Raw genomic sequence first — 17,467 nt, forward strand, 5'->3', positions numbered from 1 at the left:
GCCTGCCAGGCTCCTCTGTCCATGGGGATTCTCCAGGCAAGAATACTGGAGTGGGTTGCCATGCCCTCCTCCAGGGGATCTTCCCAGCCCAGAGATCAGATCAAACCCAGGTATCCCGCATTGCAGGCAGATTCTTTACTGTCTGAGCCACAGGTTTAATATATAAAAAAAAAATACAATGAGCCGAGGGAAGGAAAACGACAAATAAAGAAAATAAAATTTCCTGCTGCTATTCTGTTTTGGTTATTAGTGTGGTTTCAGGACTACAGGATTTCCTCAAAGTTTCATTAGTAAGCCATTTCATGCTCAACTAAAATAAGACAAAAATAAGAACCCCCAGAATCACATTTAAAAGAGGGAGTGATGGAGAAAGGTGGGGAGGGAGGTGGGGAGGGAAATCATCTACATGTCCTCAATCTCTGAAAAACACAGAGGTTATAGTGAGAAAAATGCAAAGCCAGTTCAAGCAAAAATTTAAAGAACAAGTATCTTCCACTATATAGAAAATCCTTACTGCTGAAAAAAAAAGCTTATTATTTTATTTTTTATAGCATAGAAAGGATACAAATCTAAGAATTTTTATCGCTAAGCAGATAATTCTTTAAACCACTCCCTCCGTAGAATATGTATTTAATAGAAGTAGGCTAGTTTTCAGGCAAATTGAATACAGTAAAAAGCACAGCACCTCAATCATGCACAATAACTGAGGAATTCTAAAATCCAAATATTTTATTTCTCAAGAGTAGTGTTAATAAATTCACAACACTTTATAGATAACAAGTATATAACGGGTCAAAATATTTACAGCAATTTATAATATCTCTGTACCCTAACATTTTACATACATTGGATACTTTTTTGAAGCTATGTCTAAAACATTGAAGACTTAATGGAGCCCCAAGGAAGATTACAAGTATTGAAGGAAGAGAGAATCACATTAAATAATGCAATTTAAAGGTAAGAATTGTATTAACTATGTCAGTGGTGATCCAGAGCTTACCAGAGGCTTTTCTGATTCAGTAACATGCAGTCCACTAATGCTTGATATGTACTTCTCAGCTAACCTAATATAATTATTTCAGAACCTGTTAACAATCAGCAGTCAACAGTGCATAACCCAAATGAAATTAAGAAACTAAGAAGAACACTTAATAGTGCAGTATGATCTTATCAACCAAAAATCAACTTTATAAGCCCTTTTTGAGAAGCAGTAGGGAAAAAGGACTGGGAAAATGAGCGTAAAAAGAAAAAGGAGAAAAAAGAATGAAAGTGAACATGCACTGGAAGAGGAAGGTTCTGCAAAAAAGAATAACACAGAGAGAGCCTTAAAAAATGGAGAAGGTAAAAAAGATCAATATACAAAAAAAGGTCTTTTTAACTTTCAAATTTTTTTTATCAAATGAATCTGGAGTGCACAGTCCACACAAATTATAGTTTGGCATTAAATAAAAGTTTTAAAGTGATGCCAGTACTCAGAATAATATTCTCATCACATTAGATAATAGCAGATTCAAGGACATTTCAAGGACACTAAAAATGTGTTCAATAATATACAAAAGCAATCATGAGACATTAATGTTGCAAGTACCCAAATCTTACTCAACCACAAATTTTTAACTTAAATGTGCATATGTGGCTTACTTTTAAATAAAGCAATACAATATAATAATTCTAGTCATTCCTTGTTTTACCGAATATATTTATGGCAGCCATTATTAGGTATTCTCTAAAAATTCTTTCCCTCCTTCTTTCTTATTATTAAAACCTAACTTTCTCCATGGATGTCAATGTGCACATGCTTCATGAGTAGCTTAAGCCAGTGTTGACAATTTTGTTCCTCTTTGTCAGGTTCTTGTTTTCACAGTCCTCCTGACACTTGGGGTAACTGTGAGACCTATTTGGTCAATGAGACATAACAATACGTCTGCTGAGGCAATTTTGAAAAAGGATTCTGTAACATGCCTTTTGGCTGGCAGCTGACACTGCTCCATCTCAATACTGTGAACATGGATTAATGCCTGCAGTGTGACAGCTATCTTGTGACCATGATATGACAAGCAAGGGGACACTAAGGAAGGCAGAATGGAAAGAGAGACCTGCATGCTTGTGAAGTAGCTGAAACAATGTTAGCACCACCCACATCCAGACAAACCCCTATCTGTTTAAAACACTGTTAGCCTAGCTTTTTGCTACAGTACTCTCAGTTTCGTCCAGCACCAAACTGATGAAAACACAATATTTAAAAACACGTGAATCCATAACAATACTTGGAAAAAAAATAAAAGAAAAACAAAAGAGAATAAAATTATGCCCCATTTGCTACCAGGGAGGTGACTTAATATATAAACTCCTTACTCTGTAAGTTGGTAATAAAAGTGCAAAATCTAAATATTTATCCAACATTTTAAAAAGGAACTTCAGTTCAAGGTTACCAAGTACCCTTTCAATTAGTGAGAAAAATTCTTCTTTACAAAAGAATCACAGCTAACAAGTACGAACTAATAATAAAAAACACAAAATTACCTTTCACAATCTCTATTGAAAAAAATAAAAAGATTTGGGCAAAAATCATCAGTAGATATTAAAACCATTAGGAGAAAGACTGTGAATTAAATATTCTCAAGGTGCCAAAATACATTCAAATTCACAATGAAGTAATTCAATGGAAGAAAAAAATAATCTTTTTCAACAAAAGGTGCTCAAACAATTGTGTATGTCTATAAGAAAAAAATGAACCTTAAACATCACATAAAAATTAAACTTGAAACATAAAATTATAAACTTCTAAAAGAAAACACAGGAGGAAAGCTTTCCAACATTAGGGTAGGGAAAAAATTCTTATATAACATGCAAATGAAAACATAGGTAAACTGGCCTTTATCAAAACTAAAAAAATTTGCTCTTCATAAAAGATGACATCTTTTGGAAAAAAAAAAATAAGTAAATAAAAGCCTAGTAGGCCTGATCAAGAAACAGGAAATAGCAACAAGGATATACTGTACAGAATAGGGGAAAATAGCCATTATTTTACAATAAATTTAAATCGCGTATAATCTATAAAAATACCGAACCACTGTGTTGTATGCCTGAAACCAATATAATATTATAAATCAACTATACTTCAATTTTTAAAACATTTTTAAAAAGAAACAAGAAACGGGGAATTCCCTGGTGATCCAGTGTTAAGAATCTGCCTTGCAATGCAGAGGACACGAGCTCAATCTCTGGTCTGGGAACTAAGCCTTAGGGTCTCCATATCTCAACTACTGAGCCCAGTGCAGCCAAAATAAATAACTATTTTTTAAAAAAGAAGAAGAAACAAGACACAGTCCAAAAGAAAAAAATTAAAAAATTAAACATGATGTCAAGAGGAAAAACAAGGCGGCATTATTCTTAACAGCCCAAAACTGTAAGAATTATTCAGCAGTAAAAAGGAGTACTTACACATGCAACAGTGGGAAAGAACTGTGGCTCAGTTGGTTAAGAATTCACCTGCAATACAGATCCTTGGGTCGGGAAGATCCCCCTGGAGAAGGAAAGGGCAACCCACTCCAGTATTCCTGCCTGGGAAATCCCATGGACAGAGGAGTCTGGTGGGCTACAGTCCATGGGGTCACAAGAGTCAAACATGACTTAGCAACTAAACCACCACCATCATACATGCAACACAAATGAACCTATATAAACATACTAAGTGAAACAAGCTAGATATGTAAGATGATCTACTGTATGTTTCCATTTGTATGACACTTTTAGAAAATGGCAACCATGTAGAGAGACAGAAAGCAAATCAGTGATTCCCTGGGTTTGAGGGCAGGAGGAAGAACTGACTACAAATAGTCATGAGGGAACTATTTGGTGGTGACAGTAGCTTAAGCAAAAAAAAAATACCTGGCCTGCGAAATGGTTGCACAAATGCAAAAATTTAGTAACTGATCAAACTATATACTTAAGTGCACAAATGTTATGAAATATAAATTACACCTCAATAACAATGCTAAAAGAAAAAAAGGCAAGCCATAGGATGGGAGAAAATATTTACAGTTCACATGTATGACAAAAGACCAGTACCCAGAATACATTAAGAATTCTTACAAATCAATAAGAAGACAATAAAGTCTTTAAATGTTAGGCAAATACCTTTCACCGTTAGGCATTTGAAAAGTTGGTCACATCAGTAATTAAGAAAACACAAATTAAAACTACAGTGAAAATCTTATACCCCCATTAAGATGGCTAAAATTTAAAAGACTGCCAACGCCATTAAGATGGCTAAAATTTAAAAGACTGCCAATGTCAAATTTTGGTGACAATCTAGAGGAACAAAATTTCTAACCTACTTACGTGGGGCTGTAAAACGATGGAACCACTTTGGAAACCTATCAGTCTCTATAAAAAGTAAACATATCATTCCTTGCAAAAACCCAACCATTTTTTGCCTTAGACGTTTACTCAAGGAAAAGGAAACACGCTGACACCAAGACATGCACCTGACTGTACATGGCCACTTTGTTTGCAGTAGCCCTAAACGAGAAATAACCCAATGTCTGTCAGTAAGTGAACAGGTAAATGCAACTTAAATACAATGCAATGTTAATTAGCAACAAAAACAACACAAAACTACCAGTATACAGAAAAGGAATCAATCTCAAAATAAATATATTGAATGGATAGAACCAGACACAAGGAAGAACACACTGTATGCCTCCAATTATATAAAACTATAGACAATGCAAATTAATCCACAGTGATGCAAGGAGATCCAACCAGCCCATCCTAAAGGAGATCAGTCCTGGGTGTTCACTGGAAGGACTGATGTTTAAGCTGAAACTCCAATACGTTAGCCACCTGATATGAAGAGCTGACTCATGTGAAAAGACCCTGATGCTGGGAAAAACTGAGGGCAGGAGGAGAAGGGGACGACAGGGGATGAGGTGGTTGGATGGCATCACCGACTCAATGGACATGGGTTTCGGCGGACTCCGGGAGCTGGTGATGGTGTGCTGCAGTTCATGGGGTCGCAAAGAGTCAGACACGACTGAGCAACTGAACTGAACTGAACTGATGCAAAATGGTTATCTGGTTCTGGTTCTTTGTAGTTTCCAAACTACAAAATAAAAACTTTAGTATTTACTACTCTTATAAAAAGTCAGCATAGAATTGTTTAAACTGAGTAAAATAAATTATAGAGTTATCCAAGCACAAAAATTCTGAATTTCTGAAGAATATACAATTACACATAAAGAGTGATTACCAAATTTTAATCAAAGAGTAGCAACAGAATTCTGTATGAAATATAATAAAAATTCAGGCAGTTATTGAAAAAAATTATTCACAGTTCAGTGAACTGAAAAACTATGGAAAGCAATAATGCCAAAAGACCTTAAGGCTGAAAGCAGTTAGTTAGATGTGAATCTACACTGAAAAATAGCAGTAAAATAACAAAGCAACCAATGTTACTATGGGTTGTTCATGACAAGAGATTATATCAAAGAATAAGAAAAGAACATGACTGAAAAATATAAAAACAAGAAAAATACTACTACTTTACATCTGACATAAAACAAAAACAGAGAAATACCATGTGATAATTAAAATATTGTAAGAGAGGAAACAGAGCTGGAAGAAAGGATGTAAGGATGGAACATGATAAAGCATCCATCATGAAGATAATACAATCATTTAGAGCAGGGCTCAGCACACACTTAAGGTCCTTAAAGGGCAAGATACCAAATAGTTCATGTTTTGGCGGCCACACAGGCCACATACGGTCGCTACTGTATATTGTTCTTTCATTTTTTTCCCCCAACCATACAAAAATGTAAGAACAATTAGCACTTGACAATACAAAGACGGTAGTATCTCCAACCCTTGATTTAGAAAGTTAAGAGTTCAAGTTACTGTCCGCTCAAATTTAAGGATAAAATAGCAAATATACACTAAACAAGACTCATTAAGCTTTAGGGAAAACATTTAGATGATCAGTGTAAAACCTAAGGAGAGCTTACAGTGATAGGAGCAAACAGATGAGAGTGGGTGGCAAATTATCCATTGTGGCTGGTAAAATAAAAAAAATAAATGAAATCGTTGGATCTGTGTAACTTGAAGAGCTCTTACTGTAATCATCTTTTATATATTTTTAAATTTGATATATAACTGACATACATTATATTAGTCTCATGTATATAACATAATTTGATACTTGTGTATATTGCAAAATGATTACCACAATAAGTCTAGTTAACATGTTACCATACATAGTTGCAAAAATGCTTTTTCTTGTGGTGAGAACATTTAAGATCTTAGCAACTTTCAAATATACAACACAGCATTAACCATAGGTGCCATGCTGCACATTATATCCTCATGACTTGTTTATTTTATAACTAGAAGTTTTTGGCCCCCTTCACCCATCTTGCCCATTCTCTCAAATTGTTTATTATGTGTCAAGAAAAATGCTTCATACATTTTTGAAAAATTACTGGAACTTTATATTTAGTAAACAGCAAAAACATTGGGACCAAATATACAAAAGGAGCTCCTGTAGATTCAAATAATGAGATCTGTTCTAGAATTCATGTGACCAGCCAGGAAAACTAGCAACTAACAGTAGGAAAGTTAGCCCTCTTAAAGCAGGTATTCAGCTTGACTCAACTGACACTGAGTCAACTATGGTGTTTGTTGGGCACACAGAGAAGAAAAGAATCATTAAAAAAAAAAAAAAAAAAAAAAAACCTGTTGCAAACTGAACTCCCAAAACTAATTATGGAAGTAATCAAGTTCAACTTTGCCAAAAGTTCCTTTTGTAGCTTAGAAAAATGGTTAACTTCCATAAATCTTCAACACAATACATCTGAATTGGTACCCTCTCTGTGCTGGAAGGGGCTTCCCTGGTAACTCAGCTGGTAAAGAATCCACCTTCAATGCAGGAGACTCCGGTTCGATTCCTGAGTTGGGAAGATCTGGAGAAGGGATAGGCCACCCACTCCAGCCTTCTTGGGCTTCCCTGGTGGCTCAGACAGTAAAGAATCTGCCTGCAATGTGGGAGACGTGGGTTTGATCCCTGGGTTGGGAAAATCCCCTGGAGGAGGGCATGACAGCACACTTTAGTACTCTTGCCTAGAGAATTCCATGGACAGAGGACCCTGGCAGGCTACAGTCCATGGGGTCGCACAGTTGGACACAACTGAAGCGACTAAGCAGCAGCAACAGCTGTGCTGGAAACAATTCAGAATTTTTAACAATGTAATTTAAAAGGGTTCATAACATCATTATCAGTTACTGTATGCTATGTAGACATTTATTTAGTGAACTTCAATTCCACATTGTCCTCTTAGAGAGACTTTGTCTGGATCATGTTGTCATGGTACTTTTAGCTGACAACTGATAAGCACCAGTACTTTGTGTGGACCTGACCAAGGAGGCTTTCTGACTCAGGGAAAAGGCAGATTGTGGATGTTTACCTCCTAGTACTAGCAACAATTACCACAGGGGAGATTCCAGCCAGGAATGGAGCTGAGAGACTCTCTTCCTGATAATCTTAAAAGACAAGTAAGCACATGATCCCCTTCCACCCTAGAACCTCTAGAAAGCCCTGTACTTGTTTACCAGAAAAGCTTGTAATTCACAAGCAAAAGCCATCTTTCTAATTAAAATGTCATCATTTCACTGTGGGGGCCTGGTATCTATGGTGATGCAGGAACTCATCCAGATCAAAATCTCTGTCACCTATCCTGAAAGCTAGTTACAGCTTGAGGTAATGGAGTCTGTTGCAATCCTGAAAATACCATAAGGTTTTCTTCTTCTTTGTCTGGCTTCTTTCAAGGAGAGATTTTCAGGATCAGTAAAAAAGAGAAACAGGAGTCAAGGAGGAGCTGCAGATAATCATTTACCTAGCTCCACATTTGGAACAAAAACTGCCTGTCAAATTGAAGAATGTTCTTTCTTATGTGGTGGTAATGGTATGCTTCACCAGAAGTACTCTGGGTCATCAATCTTAAACACTGCAGAAAGAATGTGACAGTGGTATCACTACGAATCTTTTCCATATAGAAATAGCATGACTTTGTGAGGTCACCAGTTTACTTACAGTTTTGTACTGTAAGAAGAAAACACAGTTCCTCAGTATCTAAATAATTATTTAGTTTATGTCTTCCAAGACAAACATTTTGTAATACTGCAGTAGAGTCTTTGTAACACTACGAAGCTATTAAAACCTACAAATGAATACAGAACAATTAAGCAATTAACTAGGGAAAAACAGTAATGATCAAAAAGAGGTTATCTGCATTTATTTTAAAAATTTTGGTTTCAGAGAAAGAATGCTACAACAAGAAATTACTCTAATTTTCTTTTAGTAAATTTAAGTTTTACAGTTAATTGATATTAAAAATGATGGCCACCAACTATATACTCAATAAAAGAAGATAACTAACTTTTCTGAGGAACCAAATTAATGTCAGAAGTTGATTATTAAATGCAAGTAATGACACATGTTTACTGAACACCTTGATTCAGGTTATGAGCCTATAAACTAAGTAACAGTTCAGGTATGCAGTATTACATCAATATTAAAATGCTGTAGTTATTTTAGTCTATGTTTATAATAAATATTAACAATAAAGGGTTTAACTATTTCACTATTTCAATGGTTTCTTGTAAATGGGAAAATATATTTTGAGAATCCAATATATATAACCTGCAGCATCTGTTTTAATGGGAAGTAGAAAGAGTGTTCCAGGCATAAAAAGAACTCAAAATCCCTAGAGGAGGAAGGAAAATGCACATGTGGAAAACTAAAGAAAGCTTGTGAGACTGAAAAACAGAGAATACAGGGGAGAGTGGCATAAAAGGAGTATAATTAAATGCTGACGAGAAGAAATAGAGTAAAAGAGAATGAAGACATGAGAGACAGAAATATAAAGGAGATAGGTTTCCCAAGAAAATGGGATCCAAAAAATGGGATATAGAGAGGTACCTCTGTGAAGTAGAAATTAAGAGCATCTGCCTTAGTTGGTGTGTGGGGTGAGAGGGGAAGGTTGATGGAAAGTGGAGAGTCTAAAATAGTCATTTCAGAGAATGGAAAAAAGAGAGCTGGCCAGAGAAAATCAAAAATTCTGAGGAGTTGGTTTAGATTAGTCATTCCATGGAGGCTTCCCAAAGAAACTTTAACACTATAAAAATTCCTGTTTTAATATAAATTGCTTCACAAATTGTCAGACAATTTAAAATGTAATTATTTAACATAATTAGAATAAACTGCTTGGTCCTATTGAAGAAAGAGGAAAAGCAGTGACCCCAGACCATGACTCTACTACTTGACAGCTGACTCATCTGCAGCTAATTTCCTAACCTTTCCAGGACATTGTTTCCTTAACTTAAAAAGTGGATAATTATATCTTCCTCACTTATTTGTTACTGTGGTTGAGACAACAAATGTAAAGTGACTAACACAAAGCCTGGCAGAGAAGGAGCATTCAATAAAGGTTAGTTTCACCCTGAATTCCTAAACTGCCTGCTGGGACAGCTGTAGGACACCTATGAAGTGCTGCTTTATAAGAGGAAAAGGAAAGAGGCTCCAAAACACAAGCACTTTCTGCTAAGACATCCTGGTTCCTGAGAACATTATCTCAGGGACACCATTATTGATAAGGGTATAATCTCATACTGCTAAGCCAGAAACCTGACTTTGTGAAGATAATTCAGAGGACCCAGATCTGAGGGAGATAGACACACATGACTAAATTTAGACATAAATAATGCTATAAATACAAGTATCAATTTACACATGAGGAATGTTGTGAAATTGTGAAATGAACCAGAATGCTAATACTGGCAAGACAGTACACTTTCTCCCTTTAGGAAAATTATGGAGAAAGCCCAATTATACTCAGAAGGTTACTTTATATCTATGAAATTTAACAAGAAAAATGAATTAAAAATATTAATGGTTAATGTCAGCGAACTATAACATAATTGGTGGCTCAGATGGTAAAGAACCTGCTTGCTATGCGGGAGACCTGGGTTCGATCCCTCGGTCGGGAAGATCCCCTGGAAGAGGGCATGGCAACCCACTCCAGTATTCTTGCCTGGAGAATCCCCATGGACAAAGTAGCCTGGAGGGCTACAGTCCACGGAGTTGCAAAGAGTCGGACATGACTGAGCGACTAAGCACAGCATAGCCTTAACAAAGAGACGATATCCCATCCACTAAGCAGAATCTATTTTCCTTCAAATCACACTGAAAAATACAACAAAATTATAGTTCTCTAGTTCCATGCAGATCATTCCACATCTACCCATGTAGATGCACAACATTTAAAATTTTTTTCTTCTTTATCCTCATAATTTCATTGATTAGATGTAGGCAATTGGTTAAACAACACTTACCCACTTAAGTGATCTTTTGATTAACTTCATAAATCTGCATATACAATACTACCAATATTTAAGGAATATTAATTTCTTAAAAGTTGATCGGTTTAATTTCAATGTGATTTAAAAACTGAAGCAAAGTCATATTTGACAATTATTAAAATGGACATAAAGTAACAACATACATAAAATAGAGTTGCTCAGGAACTACTATCCTAGAAAATATCTTCCTGCTTTAAATATATGAGAATATAATAAAACAAATTAGTCTTTAAATGATAATCATTTCCCCCATCTCTATTAAAACAGTATTTGAGTTCTACAAACTGTGATACTATTTCCTTTCTACCATTTTGGTTTTCATTTCCATGACTCTAAAATACAGTAAAATAATAAGAATTGCATAAATCAAAGACATGCATACATATACATATATACACAGCAATAAAAACTTCACAGGTAAAAAATATTAAACAGTATATATAAATAAAGGTTTAATCTCTGATGTAGTAATAATATGAACATTAGAGGAATACAAAACTTCTGTGACACTGCCCTTTCTGAAATATTAATTACTTCCCTTCTTGTAACTAAATGAGCTGGGCCAGCACCAATTTTCTATAGAAATATTCATGTTAATTCAAAACTGACTTGGAATTCCTTGAATATTTCTTTAAGAATGAGGTATCCCTGTTACTTGATGTAGACAAGTATTTTTCAACAGTATGAGCATTTTATCTTCATAGTGAGACCAAGAGTTAACACATAATTGGCGGCAGATAAAACTAAACTCTGGGGTTAGAAGTTAGAATCAAAGTTAACTGTGGGAAAGGCGAGAGTAGTGACTGTGAGTGAGAGTGAAGAGACACCAGGAGTGCTGGTAATGTCCTGTATCTTGACCTGTGTTTTGATTTCACAAGTGTGCTCACTTTGAAGTATTTCATTCTACATGTGTGTCTATGATTTGTTCACTTTTCATTATATATATATGATAATCAACTTTAAAAGTTCATTTAAACATAACTGACAACAACAGCTGAGAATCAGAAATCAAATATTTCCTGACTTAGAGACTGAAGAACTGAATATTTATAAAATTATTTCTGTCCAATACAAATGCACAAAATGAATTTTTTTTTTTCCAAATGAAGCTTTTGGTTTAAAGAATATGAATTAAAAATTTGGGTCCAGTACAAATGGAGCAACTATCTGGGTGCAATGCAAATATAGAACTGAGATTTATATTTAATTTGCTGATTCTACTACATCAATACCATTAGGCTCTTCTAATTCAGAAAATTAAGCATCAGGAAAATGGTATCTTAGGAGAAATCTCGAGAAATTTCTAAAAAAATTTCTGGCACTGTGATTATTAAGAGTGGCAAACTAAACCGTTTAGATGTATGACCTTTGACCAATTATCAAGCTTTCAGTTTCCCCATTTGTAAATGGAAATAGCAATAATACCATCCTAACTGGGTCGTTGAAAAGCTTCAATGAGTACCAGTGACTTGGACAAAGGAAGCCTACTCAACATCTGTTAACCATCTATCTACATATACATATGATATCTAAAATGCATTACATATTACATATAATGCACATTAGAAATCTTAAAATCTATTTTAAGTAGAATTAAATAAACATACTTCTAAAATTTTTCTTGTTCTTCCATTATGCCTACTCTCAAATTAAAATCATAGATGTAGTTCCTCAGTAATAAGGACATACATTATTTTAAACACAAAATCAAACGTTCATCTATATTATGACATTTTTCACATTAAAAAAGTAATATTATTTTTATTACCTGAGTCTCCACACCCTGCTCCAGTAGGCGCTTAGCTTGATTTTCCACTTCAAGTCGAGCTCTTGCAACAAAAAGTAGATCATTTTCTATCACTTCTATTCCAGAAAGGTCTATTCCTTGAGAAAGATAATCTATGTAAAAAAATACACACATTTAAATATTTCAATACTGAATAAATATAAAGGTATCAAAACATCATGTCTAACTTCTGCAAAATGTTAAAAACTTGCTGTTGAACACTATTCCCTTTCAAAATCTGTATTTTAAGAAATAGAATTACCCAAACATTCTCTACCTAATGAGAACTTTACTCTGGAGGAAAATGTTTCAAACATTATAGAATTGATAAAGCAAGAATTGAATTATTATTATTACAAATTCAAAGTAATGTCAACAGGTTACCAAAAAACTGTGCCAAATTACTATAAATAAATATCCTGATGAACTTTGAAATTTCTCAAGTTGCATGACAGGGAATGGCTACCCACTCCAATTTTCTTGCCTGCAGAATTCCATGTACAGAGGTGGGCTACAGTCCATGGGGTCACAAAGAGTTGGACACAACTGGACAACTAACACTTTTCACTTTCATTCTAAGTTTAATAAATTAAAAAAAAAGGTAACATGTAAAAGTTTTAAAACACATAAAGTGTGCTAAAATGCCAAATTTTGAAATATGAGACCACTACTCACACTTAACAATTAAACCTTAATAAGTGTGGAATAGAAAGCCAGAACTACCTTTCTAGCCACTTAATAGTAATACCTGTTGAATCGTTTTATGTACCAAGAATATATGTGAGAAAACGAAAGTGATCTAACATATTTATCCTCTCTTTAGTAAGAAAATGATAAGACTAGTAATTTTAGCAGAAATGATACTACTCAACTCCATGTTTACTTAAAATGAGAAAATCTAATTTAATAGACTAAAGAAAAAGAGATTCAACTGAATGACCTGACATAGGTATCAAAAAAATGAATAAGACTTTTATTTCATATAGTTTGGAGGTCCTATCCATAGCAATCAGAGAAGAAAAACAAAAGGAATCCAGATTGGAAAGGAAGAAGTAAAAATGTCACTGTCTGCCAATGACATGATACTATACATAGAAAACCCTAAAGATGCTACCAGAAAACTACAAGAGGTTATCAATGATTTTGGTAAAGTTTCAGGATACAAAATTAACATACAAAAATCTGTATTAACCAATGATGAACTATCAAAAGAGGAAATAAGGAAACAATCCCATTTACCATGGCACCAAAAAGAATAAAATACCTAGGAATAAATCTACCTAAGGACACAGATGATCTAAACTCCAAAAACTGTAAGATGCTGGTAAAATAAATTGAAGACAATACAAACAGATGGAAAGATATACTGTATCCTTGAATTGGAAAAAATCAATACTGTTAAAGAAACTATTCTACCCAAGGCAATCTACAGGTTCAATGCAATTTCTATGAAATCACCAATGGCATTTTTCACACAACTAGAACAAAAAAATTTTTAATTTATATGGAAACACAGAAGACCCTGAATACCAAACAATCTTAAGAAACAAGAATGGAGCTGGAGGAGTCATACTCTCTGACTTCAGACTATACTACAAGGTCATAGTAACTGAAACAGTTTATGTATGCATGCCTGCTCATTCATGTTCGACACTTGCAACCCCATGGACTGTAGCCCACCAGGCTCCTCTATCCATGGAATTTTCCAGGCAATAATACTGGAGGGGACTGCTATTTCCTTCTCCAGGGGATCTTCCCAACCTAGGGAACAAACCCTTGTCTCTGTGTCACCTGCATTGGCAGGAGAACTCTTAAACATTGAGCTACCTGGGAAGTCCAGTATAGTACTGGTATAAAACAGACACATAGATCAGTAGAACAGGATAGGCAGCCCAGAAATAAAACCATGCACTTATGGTCAATTACCCTACAACAAGAAAGAAAAATGTACAATGGAGAAAAGATAGTCTCTTCAATAAGTGATGCTGGGGAAACTAGACAGTTACATGTAAAAGAATGAAATCAGAATATTCTCTAACATATTTGAAAATAAACTAAAAATGGCTTAAAGACCTAAATGTAAGACATGACACCATAAAACTTCTAGGAGAGGACACAAGCAAGATGTTCTTTGACATAAATCATAGCAATAGTTTCCTAGATCAGTCTCCCAAGGCAAAATAAATAAAAGCAAAAACAAACAAAGGGGATCTAATCAAACTTACAAGCTTTATCCAGAAAAGGGACCATCAACAAATGAAAAGACAACCTACAGACCAGGGGAAAATATTTGGAAACAATAACCAACAAGGTATTAATATCCAGACTACATGAACAGCTCAAACAACTCAGTACTGTAAAAACATACAAACCAATCAAAAATTTGGCAGAATACGTAAATTGATGTTTCTCTAAAGAAGACATACAGATGGCCAACAAGCACATGAAAAGATGCTTCAACATCACTAATTATTAGAGAAATGGAAATCAAAACACAATGAGGTACTTTTTGATGGTTACTAATTCTTACTCATCTTGTTCCACTCCCATTTATGGAATCTATGGCTTCCTTAGTGACTAGTATTATCTCCTTCCACAAATCCTCCTCTGCAATACAAATTCCCTCTAAGATTTCAAAATTCTTACTGCTTCTTCTTTTACTAGCATCCTCCTCTGTTTAAAAGAAAGTAAAAAGAAGAGAAATTATAGTTTGCTAAATAACTCAGCTATGCGTTTACTTTTCCTAATAATGTTAGCACTACATTATTTATTTGGGATAAAAGAGATGAGGGAAGAGTACACATGTGAAGTTTGGATGGTGCTCGAAGCTGGAAGAAACAAAGAAGGCTAAATTTTCATGTCTCAAAGTGAGAAGCCAAAGAAGATAAAAATTAAGAAATGGAAATACAGGCAGGTGATTTAGAACTATGGCGGTAAATACCAAAAAGTCAGCAAAAATGGTGGCCTTCAGGGAAAAGTAAATGGGGCAGAAACAAGACAAGAGATTGCTATTTTTAACAATAAATTTTGTAGAACTATTTGAGTACGTTATACATGCATAACTTTCATAAAAAATAAAACATGGGAAGAGTACATGGTAAGTCAAGAAAAATAGAAGTTTAAAAAAGATGGCTAGTTAATAAAAAATTTGTATCCTCTAAATTAATGATTGTTTCTAAAATAAGTAATATTTAAAAAGAAAAAAGTGAATAATTTAGCCAAAAAATATTTTATACTGTTAACTGAAACAATAAATATATATACATATAAATATATGTGCACATGCATATATATACACGTGTTGTGTATATATACATATAAAAAGAAACATTGTAAATGAGATAAAATCACTTTGGAAATCAACCTGGATAATCTAGTAAGATTCCATATGAATACTCCATTACTAAAATATACCATTCCTAAGCTCATTCCATATAACTGAGAGAAATTCTTAGGTTTGTACATTGGAAGACATGCACAAGAATGTTCATAACAGCACTGTTACACTGAAATAATGTGTATAACTGAAATCAACTGGAGAACAAACAAAAGCATTCCTTCAAAATACTACTACAGAAGAGTAAAACCAATGACAAGTATACATGTCAATGTGTCTCTCAATAACATAATATTAAGGAAGAAGAAAACATTTTAGAAGAATACACACAGCCAGAGGTAATTTATAGTAAAACATGTATCATTAAACAATATACTATATACACATACAAACAACGACATTTAGAAAAGTTACAGAGATAGGCGATACAACATGCTTATAATATTCTAAAACAAACTTGTTAGGTAGTATTTGTATTTTATACATGTTAAGTTTTTTTGCATTTTTACATTTTTCTATTGAATATTAAAATACAGGAACCAGTGGCACAGATTACAGTACAATAAACAAGAACTTACAAGAGTTATAACTGTATTTCATGTGTTCAAAACAGAAAAGACTAAACATGTTAGTAAAAACATGGGTAATAAAGTAAGGCACAAATTGAACTTCTAGAGATAAGTTCAAATTATAGAAGGGATTAATGGCATATGAGACACTGCAGGAAAAACAGAATATACTGTCTCATGAAGAAGAGTTTGATGCTAGAATACTTAACTGATAACTGAATAAAGGGTTTTCTTTTCCTTCAAAAATATCATGCTCTTGAAAGAATTTTTGAAAACAAGGAAACTATTTCAAAAGGGAGAAATTATATAACCCAAGAACACACAGGCCACAACTGCCAAGTGGATTATTGGAATATACATGAATATGTCTGAGAAATTTATGAATCCTCAAATTCTCAAGCAGCATTAAAATAGCATATATCCTCCCCCCCCGGGTATTTATGTAAAAAAGAGCAGAAAAAGCAAAAATTGACATACAGGAACTGGGCAGCTGGTACACTGATGAAAGTGACTCCCTCCTACAGACCAACTTTGCAAAGAGCACAATGCAGATAAGTGCCTGAGAGAAATTTCAAGCAACCTTCAGATGTTCTTAAAATACTTAAAATCTTGTTTGTGCTTAAAATAAAAGGTCTACTATATTCCTTTAAATTCTTACCCTACTTTTTAAACCACCCACAAGTTATTGTGTTCCTGTTTTTATCTGTAATTATATTTACAATGTCTTCTTTATTAACAATGTTATAAACATTCACCCATAATATGATAGTACTTATAAATATCAGCTCTTCATGACTGCCCAATATCTCATCAAACAAATGATCAAAAATTAACTTAATCATCTGCCTAAATGTAATAACTATTTATAATAAATACATATAAAACTTTAAATATCTATAATTATTTCCTTGGGAAATGAAAAAGAATTAACGGATCAAAGTAACAATTTTAAGCCTGATGATACGAATTATCAAACTACTTTTCCAAATGACTGTACTACTTCAAACATTCTCCCAATAATCTATGGGAGTTACTTCATCATGGATGGCACAGGATATTACCACTGTATTGAGTATTTCATATGCTGCTAGAAGGTTCTTATTGATGGTCTGACATGAATTTCTAAATGATGAGGCTGAGTAACTTTTACTATCTGTATTTTCTTTGGGGAATCTTTATGTAATTTTTACTCCCTATCTTTTTATATTACATCGCTGTGTATTAATTATATAATAATATTCGCTGTTTGCCTATCATATTTGCTATAAATATGTTCCCAGCCTGTTGGCAACATGTTAATTTATTCATTTATATATTACTTCCTAACACCATTTCCAGAACACAGTCATTCAATTATAT

General features: G+C 34.0%; 1 protein-coding gene across 9 annotated transcripts in view; it reads right to left on the reverse strand.

Moving 5' to 3' along the window:
- The window catches only part of COG5 (component of oligomeric golgi complex 5), a 283,074-nt gene that overhangs the window by 137,785 nt on the left and 127,822 nt on the right, over positions 1 to 17,467 (reverse strand). For 7 of the 9 annotated variants that reach the window (XM_081535940.1, XM_081535938.1, XM_081535936.1 and 4 more), the window contains exon 7: positions 12,185 to 12,315. The exons of the other annotated variants lie outside the window; for them this stretch is intronic. In XM_081535940.1, coding sequence (XP_081392066.1) covers positions 12,185 to 12,315 — 131 coding nt within the window. The remainder of the gene's footprint in view (positions 1 to 12,184; positions 12,316 to 17,467) is intronic. 9 annotated transcript variants of the gene reach the window in all.

This window comes from Giraffa tippelskirchi, chromosome 10, assembly GCF_054371585.1.
Source record: "Giraffa tippelskirchi isolate mGirTip1 chromosome 10, T2T-mGirTip1v1.2.pri, whole genome shotgun sequence".
Lineage (NCBI taxonomy): Eukaryota > Metazoa > Chordata > Mammalia > Artiodactyla > Giraffidae > Giraffa > Giraffa tippelskirchi.